General features: G+C 38.6%; 1 protein-coding gene across 4 annotated transcripts in view; it reads left to right on the top strand.

Moving 5' to 3' along the window:
- The window catches only part of LOC108043812, a 51076-nt gene that overhangs the window by 28304 nt on the left and 6769 nt on the right, over positions 1–16003 (top strand). For 2 of the 4 annotated variants that reach the window (XM_044460491.1, XM_044460490.1), the window contains exons 4-5: positions 12927–13258; positions 13907–14357. In XM_044460491.1, coding sequence (XP_044316426.1) covers positions 12927–13258; positions 13907–14357 — 783 coding nt within the window. Of the gene's footprint in view, positions 1–9645; positions 10100–12926; positions 13259–13906; positions 14358–16003 lie in introns of all 4 variants that reach the window. The other 2 variants (XM_044460489.1, XM_044460488.1) reach the window with 2 other exon arrangements.

Here is a 16003-nt window from a genome sequence, read left to right as displayed (position 1 = left end):
AAAACAACATTATTATTAGATTCTTAACTATCATGTTATTTGATTACCAGTTTATCCGTTTCAATTCACTTTAAATGACAAATCACTAGCTTCAGGACTCAACATGCGTGCTGAGTTGCATGATTTCCACGACCTGTTATTTTTCTGATGAAGAAAACAATCTAATTTTCCCATTTTCATATGCCAATTTCCCTAAGTGACCAATTTGTCCAAGTGCAATTAACACAACCCCTACTCATCCGTACCCATGAGGCCAGGGAAAATACTTCTATTGGCCAACGTGTACTTGGCAACAAACTAAAAAGATTCTTGCGTTGCATTTTAAATATCAAGGTGTATATATTATGCAAATTTGTGCAATTTTTAGTCATGCCTCCATATATATGATAGGACGAGCAGCAAACTACAGCTCAGCTGAACTACAGCGCCAGGCCTTAATTAGTCTTTGTGAGCGTGTGAGGCTCATTTCACATGCAAATTGCAGTCGATTGGTTTCGCATTACATAATTAATAATTCAACGAGAATGCTTGTCAATCACACGCACGAATACGCCAAACACAAGGAACCCACACAAGAGACGAGCTGAAGGAAATCCAAGTAGAAATCCTGCGGTTTCTGCCATTTTGGTCCGCTAGGGATATTATTAGTATTGTTAAATGTGGGTGTGAATATTGGCATGTTACAATGACGAATGTGTAATAATAGCGATCTGAGCTGGTAATGAAACTGTATACCATTAGGTAATAGTTTTTAAAATGAATAGAATTTCTTTGTTTAAAACTTACTTTTAGCTTAACAAGGCTTTATATTTAAAAACAAATCGTATATTAACAGCATTCTAGGTCTGACTTTATTGTCCACACACTGTAAGGCTCCAAAAATATATATGTAAATATAAATATAACCACCACGCCTAGATGTGCTAAATTTGTTATCGACATGTGAGTGCATAATAGCCTAATATGATCGGTCTGCTTACAAAATGGCCACTCGCCTTGGTGTCTATCCAATATCTGCGTCATTGCCGATGGTTGGGCCTATTTGTGCAATCAATAAATTTTACAGTCGAATGCACAGGTGCTGGCATCAACAATTTACGCATCTATTGGACGCCTGCATTGGCAACCAAATGGGAGTGGCAACCAAGAAGAAGAAATTCCGTTTTTCGGAACGAAATTGATGAACATTTTCCGATCATTTTCCGCCCATTAAACTCTTTTCCGTTTAAAAGACAAAAAGCTTTTGAAAGTTTAAAATGTATTTTTGTTAATTGGAATGTAATGAATTTTGGTTGATATTAATATTTACAAGCTAACTACAGTTGTATTACAGATGTTGATGAAACTGCTTTGCCGTGGCATATTCGCTGGCTCACTCCGTTTACAAAAATCCCCCGTGTCTGCAAACACTCGTTAAAAATCACTTAAAATTCCATCATCATAAATTTGTCAAAAAATTCAGTCACTTGCTCTGAGCGAAGCTTTAACGTGTCGACATTGATGCTGTCTTTTGTCTACTATCACACTCCCTTCCTCTTTTGGGATTAGTTTTCCGACCACCACAATGGTCTTCATTTCCCATGCACAAATGGCTCCTCTGATTCTGCGAAAATCATTGTATAATATGGTCTGGCAAGGTCGTAGGAAAGTTAAGTTTTTAAAGTAATTTAAGACTTTATTTTTAAGTTTTGAACTCGGCAAAAGAGCAAATGGAAAAATATCGGGTGCGCAACATTTGAAACCTTAGTAATGTCTTAGACAACTCAATAACTCGGGACTCGCCACATCCCCGTGAATAAGTTTACGAATGAAAATAGTGCTAAGCATCGTTTACAGTTGGATATAGAAGGAAAATAAATTAAAGGATGTACCCTAGTGTATGATGGTAATATTAAGTTTGCACTCCAGGTAAAGCTTCGCACTGCAAATAGTAAAAGGTTTTTTTTGCACACACTATCTGTTTTATGTACATCATATTGGGAACTCCAAACTGGTCCAGGATTGGACGGACATAGGGTTCATCGAATTCCTTCGACCACCTTTTGATAATCCGGTGCTTATTGCCCTTATCTTGTGGTATTTGCACTGCAGTTTGGCAGACGTTCGAAATGCACCAACAGTTGGGGTCATATTTAATTTAAAATTGGTTAGCTGAGTAACGGTTATCTTATAATGGAGGGACTGCTTGTTTTTCTCTGTGTAGAAAAATAAATATGTACCTATGTCAAAAATAGAATTTAAAATAAAAAGATTTTACTACCTTCATATTTCTTTAAAAACCATATCAGATTTTAAGGTTAATCTTTATTGTATCTTAATTCTGACATTTTGACCTCTGTGTATTCAGTTTTTGAAAAACTATGTACACGGGACTGTCGCTGCCAAAGCTGAAAAACTTCTTCAAGACAAATGAGCTTTCCTTTAAGACCGTTCGCCGTCTAAGTTTTCTTATGACAACCTTTAGTTTATTACTTTTGGTTTATGTTTTCGTCAGTTGGCCGAATGTTTTATTTTAGCGGCCGCCGCAACAGCAGGGGGCAACTTCCACCTAGTACCGTCTCAGCCACTCCGTAAAGACCCCAAAGTTAACAGCTTTTTGTGGCAAGGTCTTTTTGGCTATGGCTCCATGGTGACTTCAATTTTTGGCAACAAAACGCAGCTAAAAGTTGCTGCAACAGCGAAAAAAGGGTGGGATAGAAAAGAAAAACTCGCCCAAGGCAAAAAAGCAATAACAAAATATTATTATCAGAATCATTCATCATGTGGCTGCAGGCAATAAATTTTGGGCTTGCTCCCAAATGCAACAACTACAACAACAACAACAATCATAATGCCAGCCCAGAAGAAGAACTACAATTATTGTAGCAGTCGGTAGGTACACAGGCTTTTGGCTAACTGTTAATAAATCGCAGGGCCAGATATCAGCGAACAGTTAGCACAGTTAGCTGTGGGCCAAGCACCAGCTGCTGATGTGGCGCCCCGCCCCCCATTTCCACCCCCTTTTCCAGTCCCCCTTTTAACCGACCCCCCCCATCTGCCAACCGACTCTGCAGACGCATAAAAATTTCGGGGGCTTTACCCCCGTAACGAATTTTAACTTTAAGCGAGGCGTGGCCAGGGCTATAAAGCATTAACATAAAACTCCCAAAATACAAAAGACGGGAGGGAAATAAAGAAAACGAAATGAAAATAGTTACTGCTCAGAATTTCCACTGCTTTAGTAGCAGGAGGCAGTCAGCTGCTCAGCCAAGCTATAAATTTGCGCATTACTTAAGCGGTTCCATCTATTCCGTATTTAAACTTTTTGTCTTTGTATAGCGAAGATAAGACAACTCAGAATAAAGCTTTGGCTATGATTATCCCATGGAAATATATATATTTTTTTTTCTATTAGACTTTGTAGGTGAGTGTTTAAAATTGCTCTTTACAAGCTCTTAAAATGGTGAAATGTATTAATTTTAATAATAAAATTGTTGATAGAATAATTAAAATAGGGTTCTAAGATTAAAAGCAAACACATAATAATGATATACTTGCAGCTCTGTATTCCTATTTATGCCTATAAATAATTGATATCTTGTGCTACCCTGATAGAACTACAAATGAAACTTTAAAGATAGTAAAACTTAAAGATATGAAAGTGCAATTTATTTCCACTGCATTCTTTTTGTTGTTCATAAGCGAGCTTACCCTCTATTCATTTTTTCTACCTAATGAATATAATAAACTGAAGAAAGAGAAACATCAAAATGGAGTGCACCTTTTTGTTGAAAGCAAACTAAGTTCATAAAAAGTTGCTGTTGTCTTTAAGGATTAGTTATAAAAAATATTTGTAACGTAATACTTGTAATTTTACATCCAAAAATTGTTGTTTGCAACTGCGATTGTGAGCATTTGTTACCCCCTTAATAGGTTCTTAAGGAAAAGCCCACCAATAATCTTTTAATGGTCCTAACTAACACTTGGTTTCCTCTTCTTAGCCATTGCCGCTTTTCCACTTCCCCTTTGAGACACATTTTGCAAATTGCATTTTACTCTTCCACTTCCTCTTAGCAAGTCCCGTTCTCATTTGCAATCATTATTATGGTCAGAATAAACGAAATCGTCATCTCCAACGTCCCCAACAACATAATCAATTCAGTTGTAGTTCTAGTCTCCCCATTACATCCCCGCCACTGATTCTCGCTCATCGTTATTCTCTTTGCCACTTGTTTGATAAATAATTGTTCGTCGTTTAGTAGGTACATACACTATAAACATGCAAAGTTAAGAGCACATTGTATATTCTCGTGCCAGTCCAGCAGCGGGTGACCACATGCTGTGCACCCCGAGAATGCCCCTCTTCCTTGGCTAACGGCATTGGGAAACCGCATAGCTAAAGTAGCCATAAGCTAGGCCATGTACTTTAAAAGCCCCTCACTGAGCCCTGACCACATCATCGAATGCAAAATGCTAAATGCGAAATGCAAAATGCGAAATTCGAAATGCAGAAGCGGCGTAATTGCCACCGCACCAGAGACCCAAAGCTGAAACCAATAAACCAGCACACGTCGATTAGTTGCACATGAGTGCGGCAACATCGGGGATCGGGGATCGGGTCTGGTGAGGTAGTTGGTTGCAGTCCCCCCTCCGAGTTCACCTCCGATACTGCGGCTGCTGCCAAGACTGACGTACGGCAAACTACAGACACTAAGTCCATTTAAGCCACGTCTTAAGGACGCCGGTGACACGGTGACATGCTGTGGCTAAAATGGCTCCAGGGGTCATCGAATAACCCCACGTTTTGTTTAAGAAAATTTAACACCCTCAACCTTTTTTTTATAAGTAAAACGAAAAAGTGTAAAATACTTAAATTTACTAAAGTCAAGCTGTCGTTTGGTGGCAACAGATTGGTGAATTGGTGGAACTCCATCTACTAGGCTTTAAAATTATTTCCACTTGCTAAATACTTCCATAGAACCAAAACTGTTTCACTTAAATGATTCAATTAGAAGTTTGGATCTAATTTTATAAATATTTTCAATGATCTTGTTAATTTCTATTCAAGTCATGAGATTTTTTTTTAGCAAGGCTTTGTGACCCACGTTAAAGCAAGATGTTGACCCACGTTAACCCAAGCTTTTGACCCGGCTGTCCCCAAGTATCGCCTGACTATGATAAAAAGGGGAGAAGGTGGAACCGATGGGGGCGCGTTACCCGGCAACGGATTCCCAATATTTGCGTAACAGAGGCGCAAAAGCCGCTCCACCGCCTCCAATGGGCTACGGCTAACCGAACCGAACTAACCGGCGATTGCTCATTTTCTATCAACGAGGAGCGCCTTCACCGCATTCCATGCGACGGAGCGGAGAACGGCCATGAATTTTGCATTTTCTGTTTGGCGTGTATTTTTAGCTGGGTCCGCTGTTGGGCAGGCCTGTGATTCATCAAAAGAGCGGCGACAGCTGACAGGCCGACAGCTACGCATAGAAATGAATTATACAAAAACTAGATAGACAATGGGCAATACGGCCGCCTGCCGCCTCACCCCTTGGGGAAACACCTGAGGCGGCGGCTAGGACGACGCGTATTGCCTACGATTATTTTTTATTAGTTTAACCCACGAACCAGTTGACAAAAGGCAACGAACGCTGGCCACCAGAACAAGCTGATAATCAAGATATACAGATAGACCGAAGCCTAAATGCTCTCATAGGAAAATACTCGTGACTCAGTTATGGTTAAATTAGATAAAGACTCTGTCAACTTTAAAGTCAAGATTATCAATCTGGAATTTTGTTTTAACTTAATGAAAACTATGCAAATAAAACACTTAAATTCTTAAATACATTTCAGTTTAATTGGAGTTTTGATAATACGACTTATTCAAGAGAAAAATTATTACTTAGATTGCGGTCATACATATGTCGATATAATATGAATTTCTGGTTTTCTGTTTGCTATCTTATTAGATTATTTGAAAAGATAGTAAACATAACATTTATATTATCAATAAATACTTAAAAAAGTAGGCTAAATTGGGTTATAGGGGTTTCTGCGTTGTTTAAAATTGATGCATACGTGCATTACCCCATTTCCTTATATGAATGCATACACATTATATATACGGCAATTATTAATTTATTTGAGTTTGCCGATAAGATGGATTCAAGGTTGAATCTAAAGTATGCATGTACATCAATGCAGTTATTTCGATTTGGAATTCAGCCTGGCTTCAAGAGTCGCTGGTTGAATACTCTATGAGCTAAAAGAATGCAATTGGAAAATATAATTAAAATATAACATATAAATCTCTAAAAGCTCTCAGCTGGTATTTAGAAAATTCTCACAACTTTTTAAAAACGCAAGAGCTTAAAAGAGGGAAAATAAATTTTGAACACCCCGGATACAAAAGAGTCCACATACATTTTATTTTATATCATATGCACATCTGCTTCCGACTATAAGTACTTTTGTGCGGAACATATGTACATATGTTCATACAAACATACATTTGTACATATATATATGTGTTTATATATGTACAGAATTTTGCAGATCGTTCAACTTAATGTTGATAGTTTCAATAGAAATGTTTGGCATAGCAACCCCAAAAAATCATACATTGTATGTAGATCGTTTGTTATGCACCGTCATGCTGATCAAAATATAAGCTTTAGTACATACATACACACACGGAGAAAAATATAAGTAAATATTTCAATATAAGACCATATTGGAATTTGAAATTCTAAAAAGATGTTTCATTTGAGATATACTTTTTTCATTAACGCATATGTATGTACAGTGGATCGCAGCTTATTTCGTGCAGTTACCTAAAAAAAGTTCAAGTCGTTATTCCAGCTAAACTAAGAAAGATAACAGAAAAATTTAAATGCAGTATTTTAAAAGGGAATATTAACTTGTTTATTAAATTAAAACGATTTCCTTAATCGTAAAAACAAAATAGTTATTAAATAAAAACAAAATGTGCAGGCTTTTTTCATGCCGCAGCTTATTTCGTGCAGTTCATTCTTCTTAACTTATTATTTGTAATTTAAAAGCTAATATTTGGTATGTCCTCATTTCTGGTTCAGGACAGCTTTAAGACGTTTTCCCAAGGAAGAAACTAACTTTTAAGTGGTTTCCACTGGAATTTTTGGCCATTCTTCCATAAGAACACTTTACATGTCGTTTTTGTTCGAAATCTTCCTCTTCCTTATAGCGATGTCCAATATTTCCCATAAATTTTTGATCACATTTAAGTCTGGAGACTGTGCTGGCGTTAAGACGGCATGAGGGCAGTTCCAGACAAGATAAACCTCCACAATTCCTGCTGAATGCTTCGGATCGTTGTCCTGGTAAAATCGAAATCGATCGCGTATGCCCAGTTTTTCAGCAGTTTGGAGCAGGTTTTCCTTATGAATCTGTAGGTACATCTAGGCCATCCATGATAACTTCAAAAAAAATCGAGGTTGCCCCGCCAGAAGCTGCCATACAGGCCCAAACTATAACATGACCCCCGCCATGCTTGACATACATTTGTATGTCTTTTGGATAACTTTAATTTACATATTTGCGTTAAAATTTGCGTCAAAATTAACCCATATGTATATTTGATAAGGTGATTAATTATACTTTTTTTTGTGTGCATGTAGAAGCACATGCCCAAACTTTTGCAACACTTTTTTTTAGGTTTTTGGCTTGCTGCCTTCTGGCATTTGCCTCCGCCGCTCGAATGGCTTGCCAACATTATGACAAAGTTATGATACTCTTTCCTGGGAAAGCACATAAAAAGAGCCAGGCGAAAAAAAGAAAACAAAACGGCAAATAAAAGCAAAATACAAACCGAAAACGTGCTGAACAATGAGTGATATGTGTGCGGGAGCAGTGGCGTAGTTTTTGGGGGAACATTGAAACAGATGGAAACAAATATCGATGGCGGGTAATCTCTTTTTATATTTTTTATTTTTGTTAGATCCCTCGTTGCTGAACAAAGTTTGGAAAGTAAGTACTGCATGTATTTGGTTATGCAATGTAGAATATGTATGTTATTACCTTGCGTAATCCTTAGAAAATGCTACTTAGAAAAGAATCTGCTATCTGATTTTATTCAAAAATGTTCAGTGTACATGCACAAATAAGCAGTTTGAATTGTTGTTTATACATTTTTGTTTACTTGAAATTTTCGGGTGTGCAGTGCTTAAATTTGTTGTGTAATATTTAAAAAGTTAGCTCTAAAAAAATATTATTGTTTTGTGGATTTAGGGATAACATATTAGGTTACTGTAAGAAGGAAATTATATGGAGCTTTCGATGAGAATGAAAAGCTTCCACCCCTTTTCTCTATCGCTGTCTCTGCCTTGGCCTGGCTATCTCGCTCACTCTTCTAACAATCGCACCGATTACGTTTTTTTTTGTCGCGTAACGTTTGAAGATGACGAGCGCTTGTTGCTTTTGCTGCCAGTGCCAGACGAACTGGCTCTGCTTTCTACGCTTTCGCAGGCGGAGTGGGTGGGGCATTGGGTGGTGGCTGGTGGGGGGTTCGACAATTGAAAAGGTGCGGCGACATTGAACAAGCCAACGAACGGCGAGAGAGCAAGAGAGCCAGCTGACTTTTTTGATAACATCGTCATCGTCATCGCAATTTTAATTTATGCGCAACACACGCACAACTGTATCTCTCACACAGTCAGCTGCCCAACAACTCTCAATTGTGATTGTGACTTTTTTTTGTAAAGCTTTACATCTATTTAAACATTTTGCAATTGTTGTTGTTACTCTCTGGAGCAGGGGTGTACGAACTCGATAAAACGTTTGCACAGTCGGATCATACATTGATCATTGACTTTAAGGCTAGAAAAAAGAATAGCAATGGAAAATAAATATTGATTTTCAGTCTTGTCAAAGTGAATATGTATTTATGTACATACATACATATGTACTTCAAAATATATAAGAACCGAAATCTATGATTATTACAATCTCAAAATTTAGTTTTATTCTATGTTAAAAATGCTCAACACTTTAATGCTTAATTGACAAGTTAAGTTAAGGCCTTATCAGCATCTGCCCATCATTAAAACCGAATTGGGGGCTTGTAGATTTGTACTGCTTCTTCAAATTCATTATTTCTTGAAATTCGGGTAATCAAATTTTTTCCAGAATTCTGAGGAAAGAGCCTTGTCTGAACCACAGTTTCATATGTTTTGGTGATTTTTATGATTCGATTTTTTAGTTTTAATTTTTTCCAAAGATTAGGATACTACATTTTTGATAATCACAGTCTCGAGACATACATAGGTGAATCATGAATCGAATCATTTAAAACACATGTATTATTTGAATGAATCATATCTTCAAACTGGGGAGGACTTTAGTAACAGTTTTCTAGCAGGGCTGTCCAAATGAAAATCAATAAATAAGTAGGTATTGGATAAACAGGTGAAAATATTTTTCCTTCAAAGTCGAGCAGCCTGTTAAATATTATTCATAGAGTAGCCGATAATTGTGAGACCGTCCAGCTGCCCGATTGAGGCCACTGTGCGAATTTAATTCTGCTGCCGCGCGCTCACTTATGTAAACACGCTGCCCACTGTGCGCGCTCTCTCTGCCTCTCTCTCACGCTCTTTCTCTCTCTCTCTCTTTTTGGCTCTCTCGTTACAGCAGCAACGATCGACGACGAACGGTTGGAAAGGTCCGCTCAGTTGTCCGCTAAAAATCGACATCGCGAGTCGAGACGCATCACAGTGGGAATTTTCGACGGCGGCGACGCGTCGCCCGTTGCAGTGGCGCATTTTTTCGTCGGTTTGATTGATTGCGATTATGAACGAGACCTTCAAGCTGTCCGGAATGCAGCGCAGCAATATCGAGCTCGAGCGGCAGAGGCACCTGGCCAACTGGCTGGTTAAGAGCAGTCCGCACATGGCGGCCGCAGCAGCAGTAGCAGTCACAACAGCAGCACCCACTGCATCAACAGCAGCGGCTGCAACAACAACAAATCCGGGCTCAACAGTGGGAGGAGCAGGCGCAGGAACAGTGGGCGGCATAGGAACAGCAGCAGCAGCGGCAGCAGCAGGCGCGCCCAGCAACAGCGTCGCAGCTGCAGCTGCATGTAACGGTAAGCTCGGCGGGGGCGGTGAGAAAAAGAGGTAGAGGGAGACAGGCACGCGCTCCAAACAAGCGAGAGCGGGAGAGGAGAGCACTGCGTGTTTTTTTGTTTGCTCAAATGACGTCGCTTTTGCTTTTCCCGAATTCCCTTTTTTATTGGGGGTATGTTAATTCAGAATATCAATTTAGACCATCTATAATAAATTTTTGCAAAAGTGAACATCTTGTTTAGTTATTGTTATACACCTACAAATAATAAAGAACAAACTCAACAAAGAAGTTACTATTTTTATAATAAAGTACAGTAGTATAAGTAAACCAGAACTTTGCAGCTGCAAAAATGTACATACATATATATATAAAAAGTTCCAAATCGGTATAAAACCTATACAAGGTTTTGGAACTTTTTGTGATTAAAACTTAATATCACCCACAAAGTCAAAAAGTATATTAATTATTAATTGAAACATACTAATATTCTTACCTCACATTCTTTACAAGTTTGTCTGTCAAAGATTTTAATGACATTTCGTAAGTGAGCTTAGTTTGCACTTAAACTTCCATAATAAAAACTGTCAAGAAAATCTTGACAACAATAACAACAATTTAGAAATCTTTGGCCATAAAAATCTTTGCGATAGGGAAGATTAGAAAATGGATTTAAGTAAACCATAATTCCTTATTGATCTGTAATCTTATAACACAAATTTGTTTAATATCTAAAAATTCCAAACACACAATTACGATCTGAAATAAAACAATAGGGATATAATCCCCTGAGGTTAAATAAAATATTGAAAATTATCTGCGAACTGAGGATCCACATAAGGTCTTTGTGTGTTACGATTAATAGTGATTGCACTGAAAGGGTATTTTAAATCTCGATACCAGAAGAAAGCTATTTCTTTTTTAGCTAGCTGGTGGTTCGTGTCGCCTTAATAGTGAATTTTTTTCCAAGGCGCGCGCGACTCTTCTCGCTTAATTTCACACGAAACGTGACGATTATACACCCCCCACCCACTCTCTCCCTCCTTCTCTTTATTGTACTCTCGCGCTCACTCGCAAACTCTGCAATTGATATTTCGCAAAAGATAAGCACAATTTCACAAAACGTTTTAGCCCCTTCCCGGTGTTATGCTGTGATTTTTGCCCTCGCCTGCATTTATTAAATGTGTGTTGTGTGTGGGGCAAAAAATTAAGCCAAATGTGCGCAATTAAAGTGAGTAATGCGCCGCGGACCACCAATCAGCGGTAGCAGCGGATCCAAATCGCACCATGGGCACCAATCGAACAATGAGCAATCAAATATCGCGTTATCTCTTTTTAATTGCACCGCTTGAAGTTCACTCACACACATAAATCTATCAAAACAGACAAAAAAAAAAATAAATAAAAAGGCTAAGTGATTTCATTGTTGAGGCGACAGACAATTGGTTTTTTGGATGTCGGCCGATAACGAAAATAATATATGTTGCCCATGGGGGTGTTATCTTTTTGTGTTGTCTGCGTACCTATTCGCCGTTAATCGCTTCCAGTTGTTGACTCTTTTATTAATGCCTCGATATCCGATCCGATCGGATCTTTGGCGCCCAATAACATTTGACCTTAAAATTGTCAAGTCATAGACCTCACAGTTTTGAGGGTTCTTCCTTAATATTATCTTCAGTGCACTGCACGACAAAAAAAGAACGGTAGCTGCGCAATCAAATATATCAACGCGAAAAAATCTTTATAAATACGCATTCAAAAAATAATCAAAAAAACCGGAAGTACAGGATGACGTGTATTACTCGATAATGGAATTTGTTTGATAATAGCTTACAATAGAACATTGACCCGAGTTGATTTAAATAACAATGCTATACCTAAATTAAAAAATGAAAATGATTTCATTGCTTCTGGGATTTTTTCAAATTGTCAAACTTGTCATAAACCAAACGAGCTGTCTAGTTAATTTTAATGAACCATAAACATACGTCAAAAGCAAAGATTGAGTATCAATTAGCTGATAGTCAATATATTAGTATTGCAAATAAACTCTTGTTAGTGACAAATTTGTTTGCGTAAACGCTGTTATGAAGTGCAAACATATACTGATTAGCAAACTTTGAATTATAGAATCGAGATCAAATATAGAAACTATATGTAGCTAAACCGCTAGGCAAATAAAGAGTCAATTCAAGAAGTACAAGGTACCACAAAAATGTAATACGTTTTCCTTGTCAATGATTTTAAAACAACCTTTGTGTAAACTAAGAAAGATCCAAACTTTTAAATTATTTACTTAACATTGTTTCAGAGATTTTTAATTCAGTACACTTTTAGCCTTGAAACTTTGTATTACAAAATCGAGAGAGAGAATGTTGTGTACAGGTGCTAGTCATTCAGTACTTTTAAGTTCTTTCAGTCTAAAAATGGATTTCTTCAACGATAAAAGTTCGATTTTCCCACTTAAAATTCAGCCCAAGATCTTTCGACATTTTTTCTATTGCGAAAATTCTTGTTAATTTTTCGGTTCCGCTTTGTGGCGATATTTGCCCACTGTGTGTCATCGTCTCGTTGACCGTTGACTGAAAATTAGCTGCGCTTAGCAACAGTTTTGAACCACTTGCCTTTTAGTTGCGTCACGCCAACTGAAATTGGCTTGGGGAATAAAGCTCTGCCGGTGTAGATGTGGAAGTTGATACGACGGTGTGTGGGTTTTTCCCACTGCAGACAACGGGTGGCAATTAGACACTCACATGTGCATTTATATTTATACGATTACCTCACCGATGCACAATGTGCTACTCCTCGTTGCGTTTCTTATATTTTTCCTACCTTAATTTTGTTTGCAGGTGGAGCAGCGGTTGGCGCCCATCACGGCCACCATTTGGCGGCTGGGGCGCGCAAGCCCAAGCTGCGGCGCTTTAACTCCCACGACACCAGCTCCAATATGTTCTCGGTGGCGGATTTCGAGAATGCCCGCCTGGCCCGCCGCAATGAGATCGAGTTGAACCAGCGGTTGGCGCGACGCCAGCGCGGCAGCGCCAACAACAGCACATACGGCTTGGGAGCGGGATCGGGATCAGGATTGGCGGGGGGCGGGTATTCCGGATTCTGTGGCGGTCTCAATGGCAGCGGCGATTACTCCACCGGCGACAGCAAGGCCTCCAAGGGCAGCAGCGAGGTAAGATTAAATCAAATTAATATTAAAGGCAGAGAGAGAAAAACTAAATCTACCCATAAAAAACATAAATTCTCTACTCAAGAACTATCAGTGCCACCAAAATCTCTTCTAATCAAGTTTCTTACGAAAGTCAAATCTTGATGCCTTCAGAAGTCTATTGAACTTAGAGAAGATCTGATAGATCCAACCAAGAACATTCTTGGAATACATTTTTCAATGTTTTTCAACTTTAATTTTCATATTTGTCTGTTCAATTGTTTGTTTCTTAATTTTAAAAGTTTAACTATTTTGTAAAATGATTGAATACTTGGTTAACATTTTTTTGTATATAATACGAATTTCTTTTAGTGTACAGTCAATGACGTCAGTTGGTTGTAATCTTGCAAAAAATCTTTTGCTGCCACAAAAACCCCAAGAGACGTTATTGGGACTATTAATTTCATGGCAATTAAGCTTATGGTTTATGCATACAGTTTTAATTTGAGCCCGTTAACTTTTAAATTGTATAAAATATTTAAGATATTTAATTTGATAAGAAATAAAATACAATACCAATAAAAAAATGTTAATTTATTGTGTTAGAACCATAGACAACCGAAAGAACCATATTGGATTAAATTTATTTAATACTATGTTATTTTCTTCCAGTCGCAGCAGGAAGCTCTGCCCGCCGATGTGTTTCTTGAGCGAAATTCTCTACCCCGTGTCGTACGCATCTTGCACGCTGGCAAGATTTCGAATGAAACTCTGCAATCCAGCTCATCGCATGGCTCCTCCACGGCGGCTTCGAGCAGCTCCTCGACTGGAGCGAATCCGGCTGGCGGTGGTGGAAATATTTCCAGTGGCAACATTGACACCGGCACCCATTCATCGTCCAGCGGAGGAAGCGGTACCGGAACCGGAACTGGCTCTGGTCCTGGTCCTGGACACCAAATCAACAACAGTCGCCACAGCAGCAATGGTGGCACACCACCCGGACACGATGAGCTTTTTCTGCTCTACAGGCTGGTGCGACAGCGTAACATCTACCACGGACACAATGCCAAGACTCAGGCTTCGCAGCGCAAAAAGACTGTGCTCATTCCACAGGAGTTTCCGGGTGAGTTTTAGAAATTGATGATTTAATTACACCACAACACTAAAAAGTTTTAAGTTTTATTTTTATTTTTTTTTCCAATTAAGAATTGCTATTTAAAATTTGGAGTTCCTACTAATTGAAAAGCAATTAGCAACTTAATAACCGTTCATATAAAACAGAATTTATAAAGCCCGATTTTCGATAATTTACTCAATCTAGGCAAACTATTTTGATTAGCTGTTAAAATAATTAGTTAAATTGGAAAGATTAATAAACCTGAATGTATCTGGTTTTAATAGGAATGTTGATTAATTATTTGCTATTTATTGTGAGGAGTAGGTAATTATATTCAGAAACTTAAGATTCATTTGTATATAGCTGAGATGATAAAAGAATTTTCCTGTGACGAGGGCGTCCCCAAACAAGTTGTCATTTCCTTGAGGGAGGTTAATTTATCGCGCACGTTAAATTAACTTAAATGACCCACCGATTGATACGCTGATTGTCAGTAGCTAAGGGCATAACCGAATGATTTAAAAAACGCAGTGACTGATTTGGCACGAACACGGTAGATTATAGTTGTATGCCCATTTACATAATCCAGACGGAGCTCTTTGAAGTCACAATTTAGTACTCTCATGACGAATGCATTTAGGTACTTACATACTTGTGCCTGATTACACGGTCCAGTCGTAACTAACTCACTTAGTGAGTCATCCAAGCGAACTGTGATCTCCCAGTGCGAGGTTACTAAGTACACAATCCATACACATGTAGGATCCCGCACTCCGCTGTTTTTGCAGTTTGCGTGACACAGTCACAGTTCAACAATGAAAAGTAATCGCAACTATTGCTCATCAGGCGTTATGCAATGGGCTCTATTCGGGGTTCCAGTGCCGGTGTCGGTGGTTTTGGCCCAGTCAGTCAGCCAGTGGTAACTTCTTCGGTGGCCCACCACCACCAACACCATCACCACCACCCACTTTCTGCTCCCCCGAACTGCGGTCAGCCATTGTTTCAACTCGCTACGCCATGTGACTTTTCACAGCCGTTTGTCGAGGCGCAATGTAAACCAATGTGTGCAAATATTATGCAATCTGCCAATTTATAGACTCACTGACGCTGGGTATAATCATTTTATTCATTAGGCTTGCAATGTCCGGAAAAAAATGTATGGCAAATTGGAGTGATTCAATTTGCACATCCATATTGGATTTTCCTTGTGTTGATTCAATTGCTCCCGACATTGATTGCATTGGTCTCTTTACGATAACTTTTTATACCCGTTACTCGTAGAGTAAAAGGGTATATTGTATTCGTGCAAAAGTATGTAACAGCTAGAAGGAAGCGTTTCCGACCCTATAAAGTATATATATTCTTGATCAGGGTCACTAGCCGAGTCGATATAGCCATGTCCGTCTGTCCGTCTGTCTGTCCGTCTGTCCGTCTGTCCGTCTGTCTGTCCGTATGAACGCTGAGATCTCGGAAACTATAAAAGCTAGAAGATTGGCATTTTGCATGCAAATTCTAGGAGTTCCTACGCAGCGCAAGTTTGTTTCAAAAAGGTGCCACGCCCCCTTTAACGCCCACAATCGCTTATAAACGATTTAAAAAACTTAAATATTTCGGAAAAGTAAAAATGCAGTTTTATTGTGTTTATCAATACC

The sequence above is a fragment of the Drosophila rhopaloa genome, unplaced genomic scaffold (genome assembly GCF_018152115.1).
Source record: "Drosophila rhopaloa isolate 14029-0021.01 unplaced genomic scaffold, ASM1815211v1 contig_2, whole genome shotgun sequence".
NCBI lineage: Eukaryota > Metazoa > Arthropoda > Insecta > Diptera > Drosophilidae > Drosophila > Drosophila rhopaloa.
The sequence above is the reverse complement of the archived record's forward strand: the minus strand, read 5'-3'. Positions and strand labels throughout refer to the sequence as shown.